The 24,081-nt window shown below is 38.5% G+C and overlaps 1 protein-coding gene across 1 annotated transcript in view; it reads left to right on the forward strand.

Annotated features, from left to right (window-relative positions):
• Positions 1-24,081, forward strand: part of LOC124156658 (dystrobrevin beta) — a 102,075-nt gene that overhangs the window by 69,910 nt on the left and 8,084 nt on the right. The window contains exon 13 of the mRNA XM_046531318.1: positions 23,553-23,600. Coding sequence (XP_046387274.1) covers positions 23,553-23,600 — 48 coding nt within the window. The remainder of the gene's footprint in view (positions 1-23,552; positions 23,601-24,081) is intronic.

Consider the following 24,081-nt stretch of genomic DNA (forward strand, 5'->3'; position numbering starts at 1 on the left):
GAATCCTTTTGATCTACACAACTGAAAGAACATGAAAGCCATTTCCATGCTGGTCAACCAGAAAAATCAGCATTAGTTGAGATTAGTGTGAGTGGAGGCCATAGAATCAATTGGAATGATTCTCAAGTGTTGTGGTGATCTGGCATGCCATTGATTGATGTTGAAGCCACTGACCGTATGATGTACACTCGTGCCTGTCATGCCAAACCACAGCACACTCTTCAATTTGTGCATCTCTCATCATAATATGATGTCCCTGCTAGGATTGAGTGTGATGGGGCTTGAAGTCAAATGTGTACGGCTTTAGAAATGAAGGAGATGCAATGATAAATGTACGTACTCAGGTTGGTGGCAGAATCTGTGGGGCAGCGGAAGGCAGAGCCAACTTGAGATGAAGAGCTCTTAGACCCTCAGAAATTTCATGAAATTACCAGGCCATGTCTTATCATAACACCAGATCACTCTACATGCAGTTAGTTTATGTTCACAAAGCATATGTGGGTCATCGCACTTCTATTCAATACAATTCAACTTTCTAGGGAACCTTCAAAATTCAAGTTGTGGTCAGAAGTTATTTGTGGATGGATAATCACCTCAATTTAATGACGCCTTGCAACCATTCAGTGAAAGCAAATTTGTTTGAATTTAATTATATGTATTTTTGTAGAAAATACCTCTTATTCATGGAGAACAATCAAAATATAACGAAACTATTTCCTTTGGCATGTTTCAACCCTGAGCAAAGCATTAATATGAGCTTGTTTAGTTTTGTCCCAGCATGTAATTATAGTGTATATGTGTGAGTTCATTTTTGATATGAAATGATACTCGTGGGAGCAAAACTAAGCCATTCATAATTCCTCTGTTAAGTTAAAATCCCAAATGTAGAGAGTATTGGGGAAAAATGCAATTGCTGTGTTGACCCTAAAGAAGTAAGACCACTGTCCATCATCCTTATCCGTGCATTTGCTATCTTGGCCGTTGGGCTCGGAACTCGACCATTGAAAGGTCAAACCCAGCGATGATCCCATACAGTACAAAGCGTAAATTGTGCTCATTTTCATTCAGGCTCACAAGTTGCGGCCTACGGTAGATTTGACCCCTTGTTTAACACATTGGATTTTGTATTACTTCGTTTTGTGTGTGCATAAATATCGCTCTCGGATTGAAAATGTTGAAAATCAACTGGTTTTCACATTAATTACCATCGCCACTGTAATCTTTTTATCTTACATATGTATACATCTGATCCTCATTGCCATTAGTCAATGATTTATAACTCCTACAAAGAGTATCAATAGTTTAAATTACATATATCAGTTTTACCAATACTGAAATGTGCTTCTTTGCCTAGTCAGAAACTTGTATGTACTTGTATGTTGAAATATGATTTGATGCTTTCCCGGCGAATAATGTGGGGAAACTATTCTGGGGATTCCCATCAGGTGAAATTGTCCATTTTAGCCAGCGTTTCGAGCTCTTGACTCTGGCTTCAGCAGTACATAGTGGTAGTAGAACAGAACTCGAAGCTATGTGGAACAGCAGCCCTGAGGAAGAACTCGAAACGTCATAGGCAAAAATTGAGATTTTACCCACCTGAATATGTTGCTTTCCTCTGAGACGTTGGTAAACATTTTGTAACTTTCAAATGAAGGGATATGATTAGTATATTATAGTTATACTTGGAGGTAATGCTACCCCAGCAATTGTTGAACATTCTTCGGATTAATGTAACGTTTGGGTCGGTATTGGCGAGGAGCATCTTCTCCTCCGTTGCACATGATTTCTGGGTGAAGCTGACTTGGACTCTTCAGGTGAAAGAAAAAATTCATCATGAATTCAATGCAGCACCAGAAGCACAATTTGAATATTATCATTGTGCTCACTATAATAATTCAATCCATCTTGGTAAAAACGTTTATGATATCTATAAGCTAGGAATTTTTTTTTTTTTAATTTGTGCCTGAGCTTTGTTTATTTCAGTGGAAATGGTAATCTCGAGGTGAGGTTGTAAATACAATGAAGCAGCAATCTGTATTTAATGTCTCTGAATTTTAATTTGTAATTCCATCTCCAAGGCTTAGATACAGTGCAAGCCGGGCATAGCGAGTATGAGATGGTGTAAGAATTGTCTTACAGCTAGTGATAGTCTTTGTACCGCCAAACGGCCATGTTTTACTTGTAAAATAAATTGGATACAAAGAGGCCAAAAAGTTCCTTCCGTGGTATTACGACAGACATCTCTCGTTATTACGACAGACATCTCTCAAAGGCGATGCACTGCAGAGCAAAAATTAAATGTATTGTGTGTTGTATTATCTGTTTAGTAAACTAATAACATGAGATGTGCGACACATCCATAACACCCAAAGGCAGTCATGTCCGAACACTAGCCGTCTTTAAAGCCCCTCTGTCTTCTTCTGTGTTAGGGATGCCAGTGGTGAGAGTGGAGTGTGCATCACTGTCGTAGTTAGATTGTGCCCTGAAATAGATTTTTAACTTATGGAAATCTAGAGCCATGTCACTTGTTGCTGCATGCTGATGGCGATGTATATTTCAATCTTTCACGCATGCATAGGCATGTAGATTGATCAAGACCCTTGGCAGCTCTTGCCATGCAGAAAAATCACAGTTATTACCAAGATGGTAAAAGAGCAATCAACCTTAGGTTAGTGAGCAACGACTGTGTACCGCCCCCACCAAGGCTGAGTAAACAGTCATAAAAATGTTAAAACAGCAGAATAACTTTACTGATAGCTAAAATCGCTTATTGTGAGGTGGTTACTAGTGTAAATAAATAGTCATTGACACTATTTTCTGGGAGCTTATTGAATTAGAGTAGTAGAAACTGTGACTATGGGGGAAGTATCCTCAACCACTGAAACATGACGTATTTCAGTGAACCTTCAGGCCAATTTTCCCAGCTGACATACGCATTGGTTAACATTCAAAAACTTGACAAAGCTGATATTATCGCCATGGCAAAATTAACCAAAAACTTCCACAGCATACCTAATACATTAATTTGAACAAGTTACGCTGTCTAAACAGCTTTCTTCGGCAATAAAATAATATAAGAACGAGAGGAAAATCTCCAAAACTAGTGGAATTACTATTTTGTAATGGAAAATGTCCTGTTTCTTTGTTTAAATATGTTCATACTCCACCAGATTATGCCTGAAATGACTTCATCAAATACCATGTAAACAAAAGAAACTATAAATATGAACGACTATGAGAAATAGGTGGGTTTATTCAACACCTTTGGATGTAACGAGTGCTCGATTTAGTGAGTAATTTCCATGGTATTATGAGCACTCATTACGCTAGGCTTCCACTCTACCTCACTCACTCAGCTAAAATTAAAATTATTAATTTCTCCTCACACCACAACTATGGTACAATTACTCTGATTACCCGTGTTTATTTGGAATGACTATTGAACACCAATCTGTTGCTTCTGTTCATTGCACTAGTGTCCTGCTGTGCAAAGTCACGACATCAAACTGTCTCAAAGAGGTTTGAGGGGCCGAACATCTCTTGTGCACGTATGAGAAAAAAAAATTAAGGCAAGCTTCCTTAGAGATTTGACTGCCTGAGTTTGGCCTAGCATTCTTAAAAGTCCTTAATTGTTCCATGGAAAAATGAATTCCCACTCCTATCCTCTTGAGTCATGTACAGTCACTTTCAAAGTCGGTCCACATGCCCGGCGCAGCTGTCACCGTTATTCTCCGAAGTCGACCTTTGCATATTCCTTACGCGTTCCTTGTCCACTGGGAATCGATTTGACTTGATTGGTTTGTGAAAATGGTGCAACTTGACTATGTACTTTAACCCTCGCCAAGAGCCCCAAGCACAATTGCAGAGGTAGGGAGGCCCCGTGAACCCTCCTCTTTCCCCCAAGAGCCAGACAATTCCACTATCGAAGAAAGCGGGGAAGAATTAATGGATTTTTCTGGCGAGTAACCCATCGCGCGAGGAAGATAGTCGAGAGTAGAGATATGAGTCTTTTGGTAAACAGCTTACATAGTACAAATAAAATTTTCGGACCATTTCGAGCATAATACTTCAATATTTTTTCTCCGCAACGGCTTGTGAAAAATACGTGAATACGCCAATGTAAATAATGTCGTTTTTGTCACGGTTACCATCCATGCTCGCGTTCTCCCGTGTCGGCGACGAAGGATTTTCAGTCGTTTTTCAATGTTTACAAGTGATAAAGCAGTTCATCCCCAAGTTTTAGCTTATTTGGAATATAAGGGGTGCCTTCATTTTGAATACCGTAACCTAATGCCATCTTGTAAATAGAAAATAAGAAGTATTTTAATTTCTTACCTGGCAAAAACTACCGGTCAGGCAATTTTTTTATGAGATAAGGTAATTTTGCATTAAATATATTTTATTTTTAATTTATTTATTTATTTTTCAGATGAGCAATCGGATTGCCTTGAATTGTTTTTAAGATAAATATAATTGTTTACCGAAAGAAGTAGCGAGATATTTATGTGCATTGAGAAAAATTACAGGCTTTTAGACCGCAGCGCGTCGCAAGAAGTGTTATCCTTTTCTTTTTCGGGAATACTAGTGAAAAAGTTATGTTTAGCGTTTTTTAAGAAAAATAGTGCGAGCAACATCAGCGCGGCATTATGGTTGTGAGTCAACCATTTATGTTGGTCATGGAAAAAAAAATTTACCGGCACTTACGAAATGAAAAAGGGGGAGCATTTGATTTAAATTAGAGGTATCATGATAATGTTGGATTACATGGAAGGTTTCACGAATCACCCTGCTTGCGCCCCTCCCAACTTGAACTTACCACTTAAAATAACACTAACGCCAATTCGCCTTGTGACTTTTCATTCTATCCATATCCTCACTTTCCTTTCAAATCATTTCTCTCCGCCTTCACCTCAAATCTCTCCACTCCTTCATTTATTTTCCTCTCCGTCCATCTCACCTTTTCTGTTCTTTTATATATTAACATCTCGAATGCCTTAATTTTTTTCTCGTCCCTCTTTCGTCTTCGTCTAAGTTTCCGTGCCATAAAGCGCTATATCCCAAGAAGTATATTGTACCTAATAAATGCAGTTTGTATTAATTGCGCAGAAATAGTTATCAGGTACCCAACACGGTACATTTTATCGGATGAAAATTATGCATGTATAATTTTGTGTTTGTAAGAATATGATCAGTTCACCCGTAAGACTGACTCAAGGTATTCATAACGTGAGTGTAATTTCTATTATTGTTGTGAAGCCACTTAAATATAATAATTTGAAGGACATTGACATGCATGATATCACCAGGTTTCAATTACGACTGATTCTAGCAGACAAAAGAAACGAAAAAGGGATAAGTGGTAGTTTGACCTCGCAATGAAAGGGGCAAAGATAGAAGATAAACTAAATGTGCTTTAAATGGTTAGAAATGGGCAAAAAAAGTCATTTAGTTAATGCTTTCGATGGTTTTCCAACTATAGAATATATATTTAATGATAACTATACAGACATTCGAACTTTCAATAAACATGAAGATATGAGTTAATTACTTACTGAGACCTGGAACATATTATGCATTATTTAAATATTTACTTAGGGAGATTTTAGTAACGACTGCAATGAATATCATACCGAAGTAAAAATAATAATTTAGCACACGTTAGTATTTTATACTTATCGTGCGATGAGACACGTAGGAAACTGTAGGATAATAAATGTTCCAAGAAAATGCTTAGGAATAATGAATGCGCCTATCAAAGTGCTTAAAATATTTAAAAGTAGAGCAATATGCATTGATATTATTTGGTAATTATGCGTTCAAGTCATAATCTAGAAGGTTCTTTTATAGGCAACTTTTAGAATACTCTTTCACAATCAGACATAAATTCCGATTTTCGTTTCTTCCACATATGTGCGTTGCGACGCAGATACGTCTCGGTATTTTTTTTAGTACAAGCCAGACTACTACCAGTAGCGGATCCAGGATTGTTATATGGGGGGCTTAGTATGGGGTAAACTCACAAAAGTATTGCGGGTCCGAACAAATATTACCATTCTATCTGGTGTAAATTGGATGTCCAAGGGGGGCTATAGCCCTCTTAGCCCCCCCTTCCATAGATCCGCCACTGACTACTACTACATACTATTTATCTCAGCATACTATCGGGGTGAGAATCGCATGACTGAGAACTATTGCTTCGCCTTGTGTTCTGGCACCGGGAGTCGGGGAAGTCGCGAAGAATGCCTCGGCAAGACTTTCGCAGACGGTGAGAGTAAGTCTAAGTGGCCCTTTAAGGCATAGAAGACATAGGCTATACTCGAAGTTCGAGCTCATCGGAAAACGTGGTTCCTCGCGCTGGCCGTGGGGACCGACTTTTGAAAGTGACTGTACATATATATTATTCTTGGCTTCAAGGTGGTGCCCAATGGCAATTGAAAGGTGAGCTGCTGCAACCTAAGGCACTGTGCATATTTTTAAGCTTTTATTATTAAATGTCTGCTGATCATAATCAGTAAAATTACAAGTGTGGAGTGGAGAATAAAATTGTAAAATTTTGAACACTTTTTCAAAATTAGTTTGTGGATTGCCTTGAAATTATTTTTGTAGGAATAATTAGCTGGATTGGTTTAGGATGTAAAATTGTTGCTTCTGATTCTGTAAACAAGTATGTATTGGAGGAGGGTAATTTAACAATTCCATAGCAGTGAAATCATAATGAACAAGAGATTAAAAAATCAATTTTTATTTCAACTATCAAGTCTGTGGTCAGATAAAATAAATATATTTTTCGATTACGTTGAGGGGAAAGGAGGGGGGCGGTTACATTGTGAGTGGGGGACTAGGAGGTGTTGGTGTCATTGGATCAGGTAATTAATACACACTCTTGAGATCATCCCACCCAAGCATTTTTGAGGGCACCTTACTGTCTTGATAAGAAATGTCTTTTATTTATTTATTAATGTATAATTCAATTGGTCAAAGGTAATAGAATGTGTCAGTATGAAACACTTTACAACACACACACACACAACAAGCATAAAACATAGAGACTATGATGAATTATACAGAGTATAAACAAAAAATTTGCATTAGACACCTAATTATAGGTTGGCCTTGAAAAACTTATCCACATCCACACTAGTACGTTTTACTGCATAGTATTTCACACAGCTTTAATATAAATTTATTCCCTGAATAAATCGATTTCATGAATTTAGGTAACTTGAATTAAATTTGAGAACCCGAATGGTGGTGGCCTTGCTTAGAAAATGTAAGATTTTGACAGTTTATATGAACATTTGCGCTGCCTCGGGTCATATATATGTAAATGGACTGAAGTATTTACAGGAAATAAAGTAGGGTTTTTTTTTACAAATCAGGAACTTTGTAAGATATAATATAGTATGTATTGGACTTAAAGAGATTTAAATATTGCCCTGCTGTGAACTCTATTTGATACCCCAAAAATGGCTTTTATTGATAGTTTTTGCTAGGAGAAAGCTTTATTGGCAATCCTAGAGTTTCCTCAGAAAACTATGCATTCAAAATGTTATATGGGAGTGGACATGGGCACAGTGGACAATTTTTAAAGTAGTGACAGATGTAATTGGAGCTAATTTTCTTATATTTTAAGTGCCAGTAGAATTTTTTTTTCAATATATGATTGACATGAGCTGTGCAGTCAAGGTCTTCACTTAAGTATAGGCCAAGGAATTTGATTGTTGATGAACATTGGATTGTTTGATTATTTATTTTAAACAAAGGGCTACTCACTGGAGGCGATATATTTCAATATAATTGCGCGTGAGAAGTTATATTACTATTTAGCAAGATATTGTTATCTTGACCCAATTGTGCCATGCTACAGATAGTGATATTTGTACTATTTAAAATAGCAGATTGTGTGGCATCAGAGTGATTGGAGGAAGTGTCGTCTGCATATAAAACTATATTGTCATTTGTCAGTGAGTGGGGTAGGTCATTTATGAATAATATAGATAAAAGTGGACCAAGAATTGATCCCTGAGGGACACCACAGCAGACTTCTTTTAGCAGTGATTTGTAGGTATTTGTTCCTGTGTGAGTTTTGCAACTTATCTGGACAATTTGCTGGTTATTACTCAATGACATTAGCCAAGTGTGGACTACTCCAGAGATAACCATGGCTACCAGTTTTTTTAATGATAGAGAATGGTCAGTTTTATTGTATGCCTTGCTAAGGTCATAAAAAGTACCAATTACCTGCTGACGATTGTTGATTGCCTGACAGATATAGGTAGTTTATCAATTGATAAGTGGCTGTCGAAGTAGACCTGCCCTCTCTAAAGCCATGCTGAGAGGCATGTTTCAAGTCGAGATGTTTCAAGTACATAGTTAACTTGACAATTATACATAACATAGTTTTTCAATTGTTTTTGAAAAGGCCAACAAAAAATGGCCTAATTTAAAAAAAGACTAATATTTATGAGAATTGATGAATATAGTTGATTCATCAGAAATGATGTGATTTAGTGTTTTCCAAGATTTTTTGCGAAAGTGTGCAAAAAATATGAATACCCATTATTCAAGTAAATTGTTTTTTATATGGCTTTGAGGTGGTTTTCATTCTGTGATATTCCTACGGATGATCCTTAGGAGATATTGAAGGGAATACTACTATTTGATTGGCAGTGGAATTATCCAGATGTGTGGTCTTTTTATGTGATTGTTGAAAATTGAAAGTGCATGCCAACTTTTTGCTACGTCTCTGTGGGATGAGCTTTAGAGGACCATACCTCCATCTTTTTTACTGGTCTTATTTTGTGTTTTTTAGTGGACCATTTACCTGTTTCTCAAATATTAAACAATTGTATCTAAGATAATGCATGAGTTAAATTTTAAAATTTGAGACTCAGGCAAATGTCGGCCAGGGTTCACTCTACAAATACTGTTTTTCACTACATGGCAGCATAAGTTTTTAACAAGTATTCCGTCACCAAGAAAAACTGATCGAGCAATGAGTCCTCTTCAGTGTTTGCATTTTTACTTTAAAGTGCATGAAAAATTTTTCTAATGGTTCCATTTGCATTTACATACTCTACATTTGCTTGGATATGTGGTGCAGTGTATGAGAAAGTAGCTGAGAAGCTTTGCCTGCCTCGCATTACTATACCCAATGAAACTAAGCCATTTTGTTGTTGTGTCTATTTTTAGGGGCATCTCCGTAGCATGGGATTCCCTGTGCTTCTGGAAGATTGCTTCTCAACTATAGCTCTAAGACAAGAATCCAAACTGTCTGTTATCTTTTGTTTACTTGTCATAATTTTTCCATTCAGATTTTAAGGAGTAATAAATTGAATTTCCTAATATTTTCATCCATTTTGAGAGTGGAAATTGAGTCTCTGCACAAATCTTCTAAGTGTGAATTGATTTTTCTTCATGGAGGAGATTATTAGTTGCCTCTGGAATTTTTTTTTACTTTACGGATAAGACTCGACGTGCCACGAAAGGGGATATGGTCTTAGGAGACCATAACAGAGAGAGTATTTTGTGCCTGTCGAGGGGGGGAGAGTGAAAGAGGAATGGGGGAGGGGTGGGATCGCTCAGAAGATGTCCTCCTATTGTCGAAGCTGTTTGTTGTGCATTGTTGGTCGTGCTGTGTGGGTGAGGAGGTCGCGAGTCAGACAGAGCAGTGAAAATGAAGCACTTGATTAAGAACCAGCGTCAGCCACAGATGCAAAGGAACTGATCCGGAATCAGAACGAAAAGAAAGTGGAAGCAACCCATCCTTAGAAAAAATAGTCATTTAATCCGGAGGCTAAAACAATGGAGGGAATGAATGCTGTTGTAATTATTCTAACTCCTTCGCTTCTATAAAAATTTCCCATAGAACCTAAAAGTTAAGAACTAATCAATAGGTTTTTGAAAATTTCCATGGTAGTGCTTCCATTTTGGGGAGTATTAAACCTTTAGCAGTGGCTGTATGATATATCAAAGGAAATGGAAATTGTGAGAGGTGAATCCTAAGCTATGAATAACTAACGTGACCCCACACGTGCCATTGCATACTAGGAATGGACTCTCCACGAATCCTCTCTCTGGAATATTTAAAATTATTTATTTTTTAATCCTTTGCTTTCTGAAAATTACACTTGTATTTTTGTGCCCTATGAATCCCAATACATAATCCCCTCCTGGTTTTTGTGTCACCTGCCTCCCAAATTCAAAAATTTCATGCCAATAAGTAAGCCATGGATACAACATTATATTGCTATTAATTTGTTATCCTTGAGGTTGATTTCTCTTATCTATTTTTTTGTACATTATTATTTTTACATAGATAACTTCAATTTTATAGTATACGTGTAGAGATTTTTGCTAAAATATTTCTTGAATAATATTATTCTTGATGATATTAATGATATTCATGAGAATCAGCATTATGTAGGAATCTGACTTACAGACATTCTTAGAGACCTAAATCATTTGTAATAATTCAGTTGGGGTACAATTTGGGTGAAGTGAATATATACTGGGACAGAAAATTCTAAATGTGCTAAAAAAATGCAAATGCAAAATAGAGTTGAAAGGAAAATATTTACAAAACAGGTTTTTGGATTGTCTTTGGCAAGCAATAAGATTTAGGAAGATAGGTGTCAATCTGTCGAGGGCTTGTCTTAGGATTATGTCACATTGCTATTTTCCTTCCAGCTTCAATTGGTAGGGATGGATCTATTTGGTTCTTCAGTTCCATTAGTTGCTGGGATTCAAACCAAAATCGTAACAATAGCCAAAAAGAATATCCACAAAAATACCTAATGTCTACAAATCGTATGTGAAAACTTTTTGGAAGATAATTGTGTGGTTGACTTCCAAGAGCAAAACCATGGATGCATTCACTGGTGAGATTACTTGATGTCTTATTTTAAATGGCTTTCATTTTCCTTCAGGAAAATCATTTATTGAGGTATGAGAATGAAACGCACAATGAGGGACTGGGAGAGCCAAGAAGCAATGCCCAGGAGCAGGAATTATAGCTGGGAAAAGTGACTTATTCTTAGTAGTTGGATTTCCTGTCTTTAGACATTCATTTATTATCAATTCATGTGTAGCCTGGAGACCGCTTGCATTGGTCTTAGTGGTGGTGAAAGTGCTTTGATGTAGAGGACACTTTTTGGTGATGGCAATTCAGTTGGGAATCTTTTAGTGGCTGTCAAGAGGTGGTTGCTCACACACTCTTGGACACACGCTTCCAATGACACCATAAAAATATCTTTTTGGTAAGATATTTAATTTAAGATAAGACTATATGTTGGAAAATCTGGACTGATGTGAGACAGTGTACTCCTCTTTGCTCAGTGGGCATCAGTATTGCATTTCTCCTTACAGTTAACATTTTCATATAACTGTGAGATTTAAAATAAAATTATAATCATACTTAAAGATATTCTAAAATTTGAATTCCTTGTTCTGTTAAATATGCATTCTAAAATGCGAGTTGCTTTTTTTTTGTATTGTGATTAAGGTTTGTGGGAAATGTAGATTTGTCTCGATTGATTCGCTAACTCCTTCAACCAATCATCATGGAAGATGCGAATATTCTTGATGGAAATTACTTTGCTTAAATGCACACATTTTATTCAAAATGAACAAGATGTCCGTTGCTACGCATGTTTCATCATTTGTGTGACAAAATGCATGCATTGAGTGGGATGCCACTTGCGACCGTAGAGCCCACTGAGGGCAAAATCCTGCTTTGATTAGGTTCAGTATTCACATAAATCGTTCATTGAGGCTCAGAAAACAGGCAAATGGGCTATTGAAAAAAGTTTGCTCTTGGTGAAGAGATTTGTGGACCCTCTGAGCTTTGAAATGAAGTGCAATTGGCATCAGCAGTGGGTAACGTATGTGTCGAAAAGAAGGGTGTATTTTAAAGGAGTGAGTTTGATTACTTTGAAAGATTTACACTAGAGGGTGAACAGATCTGGGTTTTGGGGGCGTCAGTGGATTGCACGAGACATTTAGGATAAGTGGTTGGCGATCAAGCCCGATTTCTCTCATGAGGGGGAGCTCAGTGTCTCAGCATGTATCACATAATTTTATTTTTGCCAGAAGCAGTGTATAACTATGAGATAACTGGGTTTAATTGCTTAAAGCATCTTACTATGCTTAAAAAATGCCAAATCTTAGAGAATAATTTTTATTGCAGCTATGTGAGTACCAAAGAGTAGCATGCAGTAGCCCCTCGATTGCTTAGTCCCCACCAGCCAGACAAATGTGTGACCCGACGAATGTGTCGTTGGAGGGAGGGTTGGGGGTCGCCCCCTCTCAACATTACCCCTTTTACTGCAGCAGCCCATTTCCGGTGGGACTGCCAAGGCTTTTTTCTGGAATCAGCAGCATTTCAGATTTACAAATTTTTCAGCTACTTAATTTTATTTAATATGCCTAGATATTTTTTCCCAATTCTTAAGATATATTTACATCTTATAACCATATGTAGATTATGGGGGTTTACATAAATTACAGCCCTTGAAAAGGCCACAATCACGAAAAAAAATTGAAATAATTCGGGCAGATAAATCGGCCCCTGGCAGTTTTCGCTCAACCAGCGAGGGGCGATATATATTGGCCCGATGGCAGTGAAAGGGTTAATGGACGTTGCTGGAGGGCTATATGAACCAGTTTAATGTCTTGTGTTCCATTTTTGGAGCGATAGTTTTATGCATTTGAAAAATGCAGTATGGAAGACAACGATTCTGCGGGATTTGTTGCACCTTCAAACTGGCTCAAATGCCAATCCTGGAAGTGTGAGGCGGCACATTAGAGAAAATAACTGGCCCCCATTACCCTGATTCTGTGTCATTCACTCACCTGTGGCTTAGAATGGGGTGAGCTCTAGCCTTGCCTATTCAAGTCGAGCGCTGAGCAAGTGGGTGATGTATACTTTTACAGCAATGCACATTGCCATATTGCATTCCACTTGATTGGTTTAGTTTCGACCCACAATCTAAGTTTGTTGCTAAGCTAGCAGTTGAGGATTGGTCTTCACAGTGTAGCAGTGGTCTTGCTTCAGAGACAAAATTCATATTGTATTGTCCTGAATCAAATCTAATATGTACTCCCTAGCAAATATAATTTTGTGGCAGGGTCAAACTGTAATAAGCATACACACTTACTACGTACCTCATATTTTAGTTTTGTTCCACACTGAAGTCAGGCATTGTTATTTCACTCTTTTCTGCTATGCAGTTTTTACTCTCTCTTGAAGTGGAACTCTCTTTGGAACGTTCTGCAGAGAAATTCGGGTTGTGCTTTTTTTATGCCACCACTTTTTTTAACCAACATTCAAAACTGCATTTTGCAGGTTGTATACCATTGCATAGTGAAATAATGTAAAAATGCTCCATTTTGGCTATCCCAGAATTTCTATTGACACTTTGATTCAAAATGAAGGCTGATGTTGATAATTTTACAGTAGCTGCAGAAAAAAAGCTCTTCTCTTGAAGGGTTCATGAGCTGCTTGTTGTGTGCCATGATGGTGCATTTGGCCATTGGTTATCATTTGGAGTAAGTACCTCTTATGAAAAGAAACATTAAATTTGTCTTTTAATGGTTTTCTAAAAAAATGTCATGACTAACTTATGTGAAATTCTGATGTTTCTTTTTTTTTAAATATGTCCATTTCCATGAATATAAGAACAAATGGTTATCACATAAAATATTTGGGTTACTCCTATTGGTTTTCAGTCAATTTTGCGGACGTATGGAAAGTAATTTTTGTCATAAAAATCAATTTTATGGCGTTGAAAGCCTTGCACAAGACTGATATCCATGCTGTGTCTGAATCTGGGTGGTCACTTGATATTAAAGTTTTATTTGTGCATACAAATTGTGTTTAGATATCAATAATTTGGTTTAAATTTCACTAACTATCAGCACTTTATTATGCAAGCACAGTCATGCTAATGCTGTTCATTACAAATTATGTTTGTATTTCTAGATAAAAATCCTGGCTCTGCCAGATGCACCGGCAAAAGTCGTTGATTCTTTTAGGTACTTCTCTTTCTTTTGTTCTCAAATCATATTTCATTCTCAAGCTCATATTCATGGTAGAATTCGGTTTTCATTTATGTCTTTGCATTTACTGGAGTAGGTACTCACAAGATTTCATTTTTTAAAGCTGACTTGATCTTGTATGACATGCACCCCATGGCAACTGTGGGACAACTTTATCCTTGTACGTATTGTACTAATTATAGTTTTGGTATTCCTGACTCTCAGAAAGTCTTTGACTCCTTCTACATTCGCAATGTCTTATTTTGACAAAATGTCTTAATATATTCTTCTGAGTTGGCAGATATTACATTATATGATTAATATGGGGATTTTCTATGTAAGGATGTTCCATTTAATGAACATTCTTATGGTACACATTGAAATCAACCTCAAGCTTAAAATCCTAAGTATCTGCAGTTAACCGTTATTTTAACTTCGTACCTTCCATGGACTCTGCTTCAAAAGACGTAGCAGGTCTGAACGATTGCCGACTTATTCATTAATGTTGCTGAGTCTAATCAATCGCATGCAGTAAGTTAAGGTATTCAATGATGTCCTTTGTTTCTTCAGAATGACTGTGTGTTTGTATCTGCTGGTAACGCATCAGTGTTTTGAACTGTTTGAGCCTTTTTTTTTCAAAGACAAATTTGAAATGTTTGTATTGGTTGTTCGTTCTTGTTGTAATTTATTTGTAAGAGGTATTTGATATTAAATAAAGCATGCCCTTTAAATGCCTTCAAATTGCAACTTTTACTACTTTTTTTATATTCTATGTAGGTATTTGCAGCCCATTGAATCGTTCGTTCCATATGTCTCACGTCCTATGCATTGCATGGCTTCTCATTAATCTCATTAGCTTGCACTCCTTTTCTTTTGTAATTTTTTTTAATCACCATCCTATCTCACCATACTGTATCGTGTCGTATTATTCTTGTTTCTCATTATCATTTGGACTTGGGGTTTGCTTCTCTGTGCTGCCGCAGTTCCCAACGCACATTCATTCATTCTCTCTACACTATATCTCTCACATCAGGTGATGTTGGTCTGAATTAATTTTTGCGTTTGCTGAGCCAGCTCAAGGCATTCATTCCCACTTGTGATCCCACTCACACTCTTGTCTCTCTTATCCTTGTGGCATGTTTTTTTTTGGCCCTAGCGTATGAAATAGTCAGGTCGTCAGACATTTTAAGGCAGTTGCCGTCAATTGGAGAAAGCAGATCTGGGAATTTCACCAGAAACGTCCATGTTCACATCAGTTACAGTTTTCGCAAGGTTGCTGCTGACATCATAGTTTTTGGACAGGGCCTCCAAGAAACTAGTTATTGTGAAGATGATAGAATTTTCTCAGGAGAGCGTGCCCTGGATAGGTGCAATTTCAATTTCTAACCTGAAGGGATACGCTCGAGGATTTCAGTGATTTCTAACAAGCTCTTAACCTCAGCAGGACAAAAAAATTGTGTAAAAATTTTGTACAGTGATTTGCAGGTACAATATCTGCTATGGAAGAAAACCCCTTTTGCACCTCTTGAGCCTTTGGGCATTATTGACATGGGAATCATGGAACCTGGATGAAATAAATGTCTGCTCATTGTCTTAGTGTTTAGGTGAAATGTTTGTGGCTGAATTTCCAGTCCAGGGGTATTTTTCCCATGTCATTAAAGGTGGACTCCACCACAAGAGAAAGGAATAACTAGGGTACCACCAAATAAATGAATAGGATAACGGGAAATAGAGCTAGTTCCACCCCTGAAACATAGGTGGCTTAGTGGTGAGGTATCTGCCATGTCATTATTGTAGTATCATCCAGGGCCTATGTCAAAATTTTGGTTTGTTTACTTTGAGATGGATTGAGTCCACAGTCAAAGGCCATGTGAGCCATTTGATTATTAAATACATACTGGGAAAATAAATCACATCCCTCACAAGTCCCTGTCACCAGGCATACTTGTTGCAGTCATTGAAATGAATCGCAGCTACCTATTTTAAAGCCAAACTTTAGAGATCAGAAAACTGTTAAATTTATCCCATAGAATGTGCTGTGAGCACACACTTGATTCAAAGAATGTTATAGAAAAACTTATGACCCACTGTTGGTGACAGGCTAGCCCGTGAGCCACGTACATTTCAGTGGCAGAACCATTTAGTCCATTTTGCATCACATTCTTTTACTGTGCATTCTGATTACTCCTTTCTCTGCGATTTCACCACGACCAATGTGCCAGAATTGAAGTATGCCTCGGTAATGTGAGTGTCCAATAATTACTTTACTCCTCCTGTGCTGTTCAATTGTTTCTCATCACATTTGTTGTTCTAGCAATTTACGAGCGTCCTGAGAATGTCATGGCACCCCTTCTTCTCCTTTAGACTGACATTGTTTGTCTTGCCTCTGCAGAGCGTCCCTCTCTCTCCGCTCCCTTCCAAAAAATGGAAATCACTCAATGTACAGTTTGCCACGTCTGCTGCTTCTCCATTTAAACTCTTGCTATCAACTGTGGACATTTTTTCACCTTTTCATAGGTTTCTCTTGTTGCATATTTCATTGTGGACTGATTCCCGCTGTCCTTTAAGCTCTTGCATTTCATCTTTTATGTTCTATTTTTTAGATTCAGTATTCACATTTTTTCCCTCCATTTTCCTGCCTTATTTGTAAATGATATCCATCACCATCTGGTCAAGTAACCAATGGTTAATTGAGTCCCTGGGTTTAAGGAAACAGCCAACATGTTAACTGCAACGTATGCTTAATGTTGGAGCCACTGCGTGGTTGCTGCTGCTGGATCCACATGTGCCCTCCACCTTGGCCCAAACACGAGAGACCCCTCGGCATCAAGCCCAAGAAACAAAACACATACGAATGCTCCCAACCTGGTTGATGCTCTTATATATAAATACACAGCACCATTAAGTGTTAAGTGAGTCATTACACCCAACAAATGATGGACCCTTTGGATATAATTTGTTGATATGAATTTCTGCCATTCATCTCAAACTAATTACGCCATGACCTTTTTTGGAAAAAATAGAATGATTGATGCACATTTTAATTTTTTCACAATTTTGCCAAAATAAAATCTCCATTCATATAACTCCTTATATCTCTCCACCCAGTTGTCGCAAAGTCTAATAAGTCATGGTCTGGAGCAATTATTAGGCTTTTATAATAAGCCTCCAGCATGTATTTCCAAAAGAGGTGCACGAAGCACCATAGAGGGAAATTGTAAATATTTCAATATTTTTCAGTCAAAAATTGTAGTTAAAACAAACCAGCCTTTAAGAGGTATTGTCTAATAAGCACGCTATAAGGTAGTAAAGTTGTTTACAGAATGAAACATTTTTTGTAATCTCAGTTTGCTTGCATTGTCCTAATTAAATAAAAGATCTAAAGGCTATGACTTACTTAGATAGCTATTGGGTAGCATTAAAATTCTCTGACACTTAACATGAAGCAATTGCTTGCAAATAATTGTACTATTGACCTGTCTAGTTTTGCTCTCGGAAGCTTTCAAAGAAGTATCTAGGATTGGATCCTAACTTTCATCCGTAGGGTATATGATTTCTGGAGTGTTCTTTGGAAGAATCCTTAAAATATTATGCAATGTAGTTTCTCAATTCAATGGCCTTATTTGATCTGTGTATAGGTACAAGAGGAGAACCCGAGACTCATCTCACTTCCATGCATTTCTGAAAAATTACTTAACTGTAAAAGGTTGAATTTTTACTAAAAAAGGTTAAACTCCCCTGCCAAGCATGAATGTAGAGCTGAAATCAACAGCTTCCAAACTACTACAATGGATTTTCAGGGAATTACCTTCTACGTTCTAAGCAGAAATGTAATCTGCAGGAGAAGTGAATTTTGTGGAAAAGGTATGAAGCTGGAGGTTTTTGATAAAGCCAATGAATAAAGGTGGACTTGTAAACAATCCTTGTGGTATACCTCATTTCGATATGAGTTCACGGAATCTGCATATGTTTGTACAAAGTTTCATGAAAGTGAGGGTCGGGAAGATCTGCCACAAGCATGCACTGATTGCCGTAAGATCAGTTAAGTTGAGCAATTTTAGGTATTGAAGAAAAGGTTGAACAGGCTACTGGTCATAATTCCGTCATTCCCTCTCGGAAAGCGGTTGGCATACTTTCATATATGTACATAATATAATGGATCAAGGATCAAGAATAAGGATAATTAATATAATGGATCAAGAAAGGTCTAAATGCCCAGTCTCCCCCAGCCAATTAGTCTACTGCATGCATCTATTTTTTTTTCTATTACAGCTGTGAAAACTCGACTCGAGCTAAGGGATCTTCATTTTTACCAATGTGACTGATTTTTGGAAACAAAATGTTATAATTTCTTCTATCAAATCTCTATTGATCCAGAAATATCCTGATCATTTCTTTCTTCTGAAATGATTTAAAATTTTTACATTCTGGAGTCGAGTAACTCAAAATGGTAGACCTTCACCCTTCATGAAGTCATGCTGATTGGAATGCATTATGTTAAAATTACATGAGTAACTAATGGAGTATTATCAATAAATTTGGCGTAAAACTCCTTTCTGTCGATGAGGATTGTGATTGAGGTTTTAGGTGGAATAATTTGAAGAAAAAAGAATTAACAAAGATGTTTTACTGCCCACACTCTGAATTTCATCCAGTTTATTTCAGCGTAACATTAGGACAATGGCTCGAGGTCAAATCGCTCTGTGATGCATAGATTGAAATTGCTCTCAAGTTGCCTCGAGTCCAAGTCCAAGAGTTGCCGAGTTTGAGTGGCTGAACGTATGAACCAATCTCACTCCCTTCACTTCTTCAAACTCTCAAAAACTATCCCTCACCAACGTCATGCCTCAAAATAACACTTACACCACAGTTAAACTGATTCATGCGCCTACCACAATTGGACAGACTCATTGGATTTGAAAGAAATGGAGATTTGATGGGGAGGCATTAATGAAATTGGCAAAATCGATGGTCACCCATCTTGCCCCTCTCACCAAACGAAAATTATGACTTCCTCGGTAGAGTAGGAGATGAAAGGTGACGTGAAGGGTCCACCAACATAAGCTAAATTGGTTGTGATTATGAGCATTTTTAAAGCAATTGGCGATTGGTCCACAAGGGAGTTTGGTGGAATATAGTTGGGCTTCCTATCTGACAAAGGAATCCCAGGTTCAAGTCCTGGATGAAGTCTTTAGACACTTTCTAATGAGAATCTTTACCATAAGTGCAAGATGGTCCAGGGAACTTGACTTTTAATGGAAAGCACGCAGAAAATTTGTTATGTTCAATTTGTTGTCAAAAATCATGTTTACATGAAAATGATTGACTCAGGTTTAACTTTGTGTAATTTATCTATCATGACAGTAAAAGTAAAACACTTGACTACTAATGATCTACTCGCAATGAGGTTTTATTACTAGTCAAGCGTTTTCTTTCATGTAATTTAAACAATCAGCCTGTAAACAGTTTTGTACTAAGGTTAGGTGGGAGAATTTTAAGGCAGGATAGTGAGTGAATTGTTATTTAATGTTGTGTCCATGGCTTGTTCTCTGGGAAGGTATTTTTGAACCTGGGCAGCAGGCAGAGAGAGTTTGAGGGTTCTAGGCGAACCATTCGAAGGATACAATGCACCGGGGCCGGGAACCAAGTAAGAGTTATACGCCCGATCACCCGGGGAAGGGGAGGAGAGGAAGGGAATAGGAAAGAGGCGCCGCCGCGATAGGAGCCCGTCGACGCCCCTGGGATGAGGATCGGTTCGGAAGGGATGGGACGGGGAAAAACACCTTAACGTATTAGAAGCGAAAAGGGCCCAACTAAATAGCGAAACCAGGCAAAGCTATTAATGTTCTAACGATTTTGGAGTATCATTCTACGAGGAAGAATAATCCAACGATCAAATCGTTGCCTGGGCAGCAGGCAGGTGGAACGAAACCCTTAGGACGGGCTCGCAGGGTACACTCCTAGGGCAGGGACTGTAAGCATTAGCTTTTCTCCTCTACCACCAGAAGGGGAAGGACGGGAAGGAGCAAGGAAAGGAGGCGCCGCCGCGATGAGAGCCCGACGACGCCTCCAGGGGTAGGACGGGGAAGGAAGGGAGAGGACGAGGAATCCTGCACCGTCACAAAGGCGGGCGGGCCCTACTGGCTAGCGAAACCAAGCTTACGCAATTAATATGCTACCAATTTTGGTAGATTTTCCTATGAGGAAGAAAAATCTATCGATCAAATCGGTAGATTGGGCAGCAGGCAATGGGGCTCTTGATTGTACATATGTGGGCAATACACTCGAGCTAGAAGAGCATTATACATGGCATTTAAATATCCTTGAGAGGAGGCCAAACTATGGAATACCGTAAATCCGTAACAATTGTATTTTGCTGGTATTTTTGGATTTTGCCGAAGGTGTCTCTACACCAATCAATGCAGGCCATTTATCTATGCGCATGCAGCCTAATTCTTAATTTAACATCCACAAGCACATAGTGAGTGAATTGTTAATGGTCATCGTGCGATTGGACCGGGATTCCACCCCAAATCTCTGGAAGTTGCATCAGGTTTTATTCCACCATTTGATTTGCCTTTGGGCTGGTGCAAGTTTGGGATATCCAGGGTCAAATCCCATTCAAGGCAAATGATTCATCCTCTGCAGAATTTTTTTACTTTAGGTGTACTTGTGGATGACTCCGTAAAGGTAAATCCTTAGATAGTACGAAGTGAATTCCTTGAATAATGTTGACGGTTATTGACATCTCTGCATCCAGTACACTCCTGTGTAGTCTAAGGCAAAAGTCCCTGCCCTAGAGTCAAATCTAACTTGCTTATTATTGTATTCCATCCTCAAGGTATCCCATCTTGTTTGACTTTTTTTTTTAAACATTTCTGTTCCCTATCCAGGAGGATTTCTTAGGTTGAGTTTGAGTGACGTTTTGGCCACGGTGCATCGGTAGGATGTGCTGTTGTTTTCCTTCCTTCCCTATCAATGAGTGGTCTCGTTTCCACTCTGAGGATAGGTATCCATCCTCTCTATTGCAAATTCCGTTGGCCTGCCTCCAATCACGCATGTTCCATGCTGGTTGTATTAAAAAATTGATTTTACTCTCTGAAGACCTTTTACTCTGTGTGTGATGGCCTGCCTAACTAACTGTGTGACTCCAGGAGTATTTACGCCAATGATGAAAGTTGCAGTGGAAAAATCATTTGACTCATCCAGGATTGGAAACCGAGTCTCCCGAAGGCCGTTTAGATGTGCTCCATGACCAATCCATTTTCCTTCAATGCGAATTTCAGTCTGAGTTGACCAAACAGAGCGTTGACATCTCGAGTCATCTCATGCTGCATGCAACACAGGAGGTCATGCTGACTAAGCCACCGTCGCTGACACAAGTACCCTACGTTGTCGTTTTTCAGTGGTGGACGTTTTCCAAATTTCTAAGTGAAAGGAGTGATTTTTTGATACAGCCACGTGCATGGGTGAAAAATTATTAATGCCTAGGGTGTAATTTGCCATTTAACAATGATTTGGCATTGCTGGGATTCAAACCCAGACCTCGTGATTGCCATGAGGTAGAGCCACCTGCTTAGGGTTTCCTCTCTGCTTAGTAAGCACAAACTCCATCCTAATTGCTACCACGTGAAGCTTAGATTGTTCTGTAAACCCAGTCTGAAATTAGCATTTTCAGGAAGATGGCTTGTTGGTGTACATATTTGGCAATTTGGAGTTTTGCGCTCTAATTCTGCTTTGAAGGCAACTGATTTTCTCGCGGTGAATTTCACCCTTGACGTAAAAAACTTTCTACATGTGTGAGTGATTGACTGTGTGTGTACAAAGTCTCTTGCAGTGAATGCATTGGACTCCACAAGCACATTCAATCTTATATGAAGCCCTGAGATAACCAACCAATGGGAGACAAGGACAGGAGGAGCACATACATTGGTTGAACGCGAGGACTCTGGGACGGGGAATGGAAGCATTTGTTCAAATGCGAGCAATGGGATGCCCTCGTGATGGGCTTTGACCAAGGCACCTGCGGGACCACTTTTTAATTGCTGTCAGTGGAGGGCACCATTTATACCCTCCATGCGATCATTGTGCTTGGCCCACGTGCTGTATCGCCTCAGACAAACACCTCGCAGCATGAGAGGATTTGCGTGTTGGCTGTTTTGAAATCTCATTGAATTGATTTGCCCCCTCATCTACCTGCAATTCTTCCTCATTATTATCTAACCTTTCTGATTGTGGAAACAGCACTTATGTTTGCCTGATAATTGAAATTCATATATGTTAGTCAGCTTGAGGAATATGTCTGAGGGAAAAAGTTGAAGGGGAAGTCTGATGAGGAAGACCTTACGATAAGTACATACCTATGTATGTGCATACTTGGGACAGATGATGCTAGGAAGAGCAGCATCTGGGAACTAAAGGGATTAGCTTGGGAGGGCTAGGGAGACATGAAGGGCTGCCAAACGTACACCAATTGTGGGATTGTAATACTGTGAAGTATATTGTTCATTTCAAAGATTTGTAATTTCCCAAAATGGAAGCAGTTATATTGGCTGGTCCTAGTTCTCTCTGTTCTGTCAAGAACTCTTTCAACTGAAGAGCCATGAAACTCCCGTCAAACCTTCACTACGTACCTAAGTGCTTCCTGTCACTTGCTTACTGTGGAGAACTTTCTTTGTTTAAAGCTTTGAGGGCACAGTGAGCTCCAGATGCAGTGCATTTAATGCAGACGAGGAAATTAAGCGAGGATATATTTGGTGTTTTAGTCATCATAGTCACTTAGGAAGTATTTTGTTTGGAGGGTTGTAGGTATATTTTTTATGTAGTCTTTCTTGGTCCAGAAAATTGGCTTATCTCACTGCATGTGAAATGAGTGAATCTTCATTGTCGTGTAAACAGAGTATGTATTTATGGCGCATAAAGATGATTCCAATGCCAAGGGAAGTAGAAGGTGGAGGTGGGGAAAAAGTGTGTGTTGAAGAGGGAATTGCAAGAAAACTGGAAGGTTGCTCATTGAAGAGTTGCTTTTCAGTTAAGAGGAATATGAGCTGCAAGGAGTTTGGCTGAATCAGTTAAGGTTATACCCAACCACCACATGATTTTGTTCATAGAAAATGGCTCTGAGCTGCTGAAATCTGGGTCAGAGGATATTAAATTAAATGTGGAGTTCATAATTATGTTTCATTATGAGTGTTAGCAACATCCACAAGGTCACACGTGAAACAATTTCTTTTATTATCTCTGAATGATATGGCAATGTGTCCGCTGCCGCAGGCATCTTGTTGATCTCTCAACCTTATGTACGTATTCGCGACTAATTTCTCTGTTTTGAACCAATCAGGTCAGCACACTCTTGATTGCATATGTGTAATGAGATTCTCTTGAAAGGCAGTTGCTCTCCAATTTGGTTTTGCTGCTGTGTGTGGGCCAGTTTGATTGTGTCTGTGGCTCACCATTGTCGGTGGAGGAGGGATCACACTCCCTCCCTTGTGTCCCACACCTTCTCTTGCTTTCAGACGACTTGGGCAGCGCAGACAAGGGGCCAGCCACCTCCACGACCACAGGTACTGACTCCCATCACCCCCATAATGATTACCGAATGGTTTTTCAACTGTGTGCCATGAATAATTACGTGTGATTGTTCTCTCTCTCCAGAGCCTACATATACAAGTGCATAACTCATGTCTCAGCCTTGTCATAAGCTCCTGTTTAACAGGGATCAGAGATTTTTCTTTAAGAGAATGTGTGTCCACCTTGCTGGACCACTCTTGATTTGGTTTAGACATATTACTATCTTAAAAATTACTCTATCATCTTGAAATTTTCAGGTTAGATAAAGTAGACCCTAGTTGACATTTGACTGAATCTCAAATTTGAATATATTTACCCAGCATTTTTCCGTATTTATATTTCTTGCATTTCAGATGCAGACAGATGCTGACTTTGGTCTACTCTGCTTAACTTGCAAATTTCAAGATAACAGGGTGTAAGTTTTAAGTGTCAGCAAAAGCATTCAAAATTCAACCAGTCAAAAGGGAGTTATGC

This window comes from Ischnura elegans, chromosome 3 (assembly GCF_921293095.1).
Source record: "Ischnura elegans chromosome 3, ioIscEleg1.1, whole genome shotgun sequence".
Classification (NCBI taxonomy): domain Eukaryota; kingdom Metazoa; phylum Arthropoda; class Insecta; order Odonata; family Coenagrionidae; genus Ischnura; species Ischnura elegans.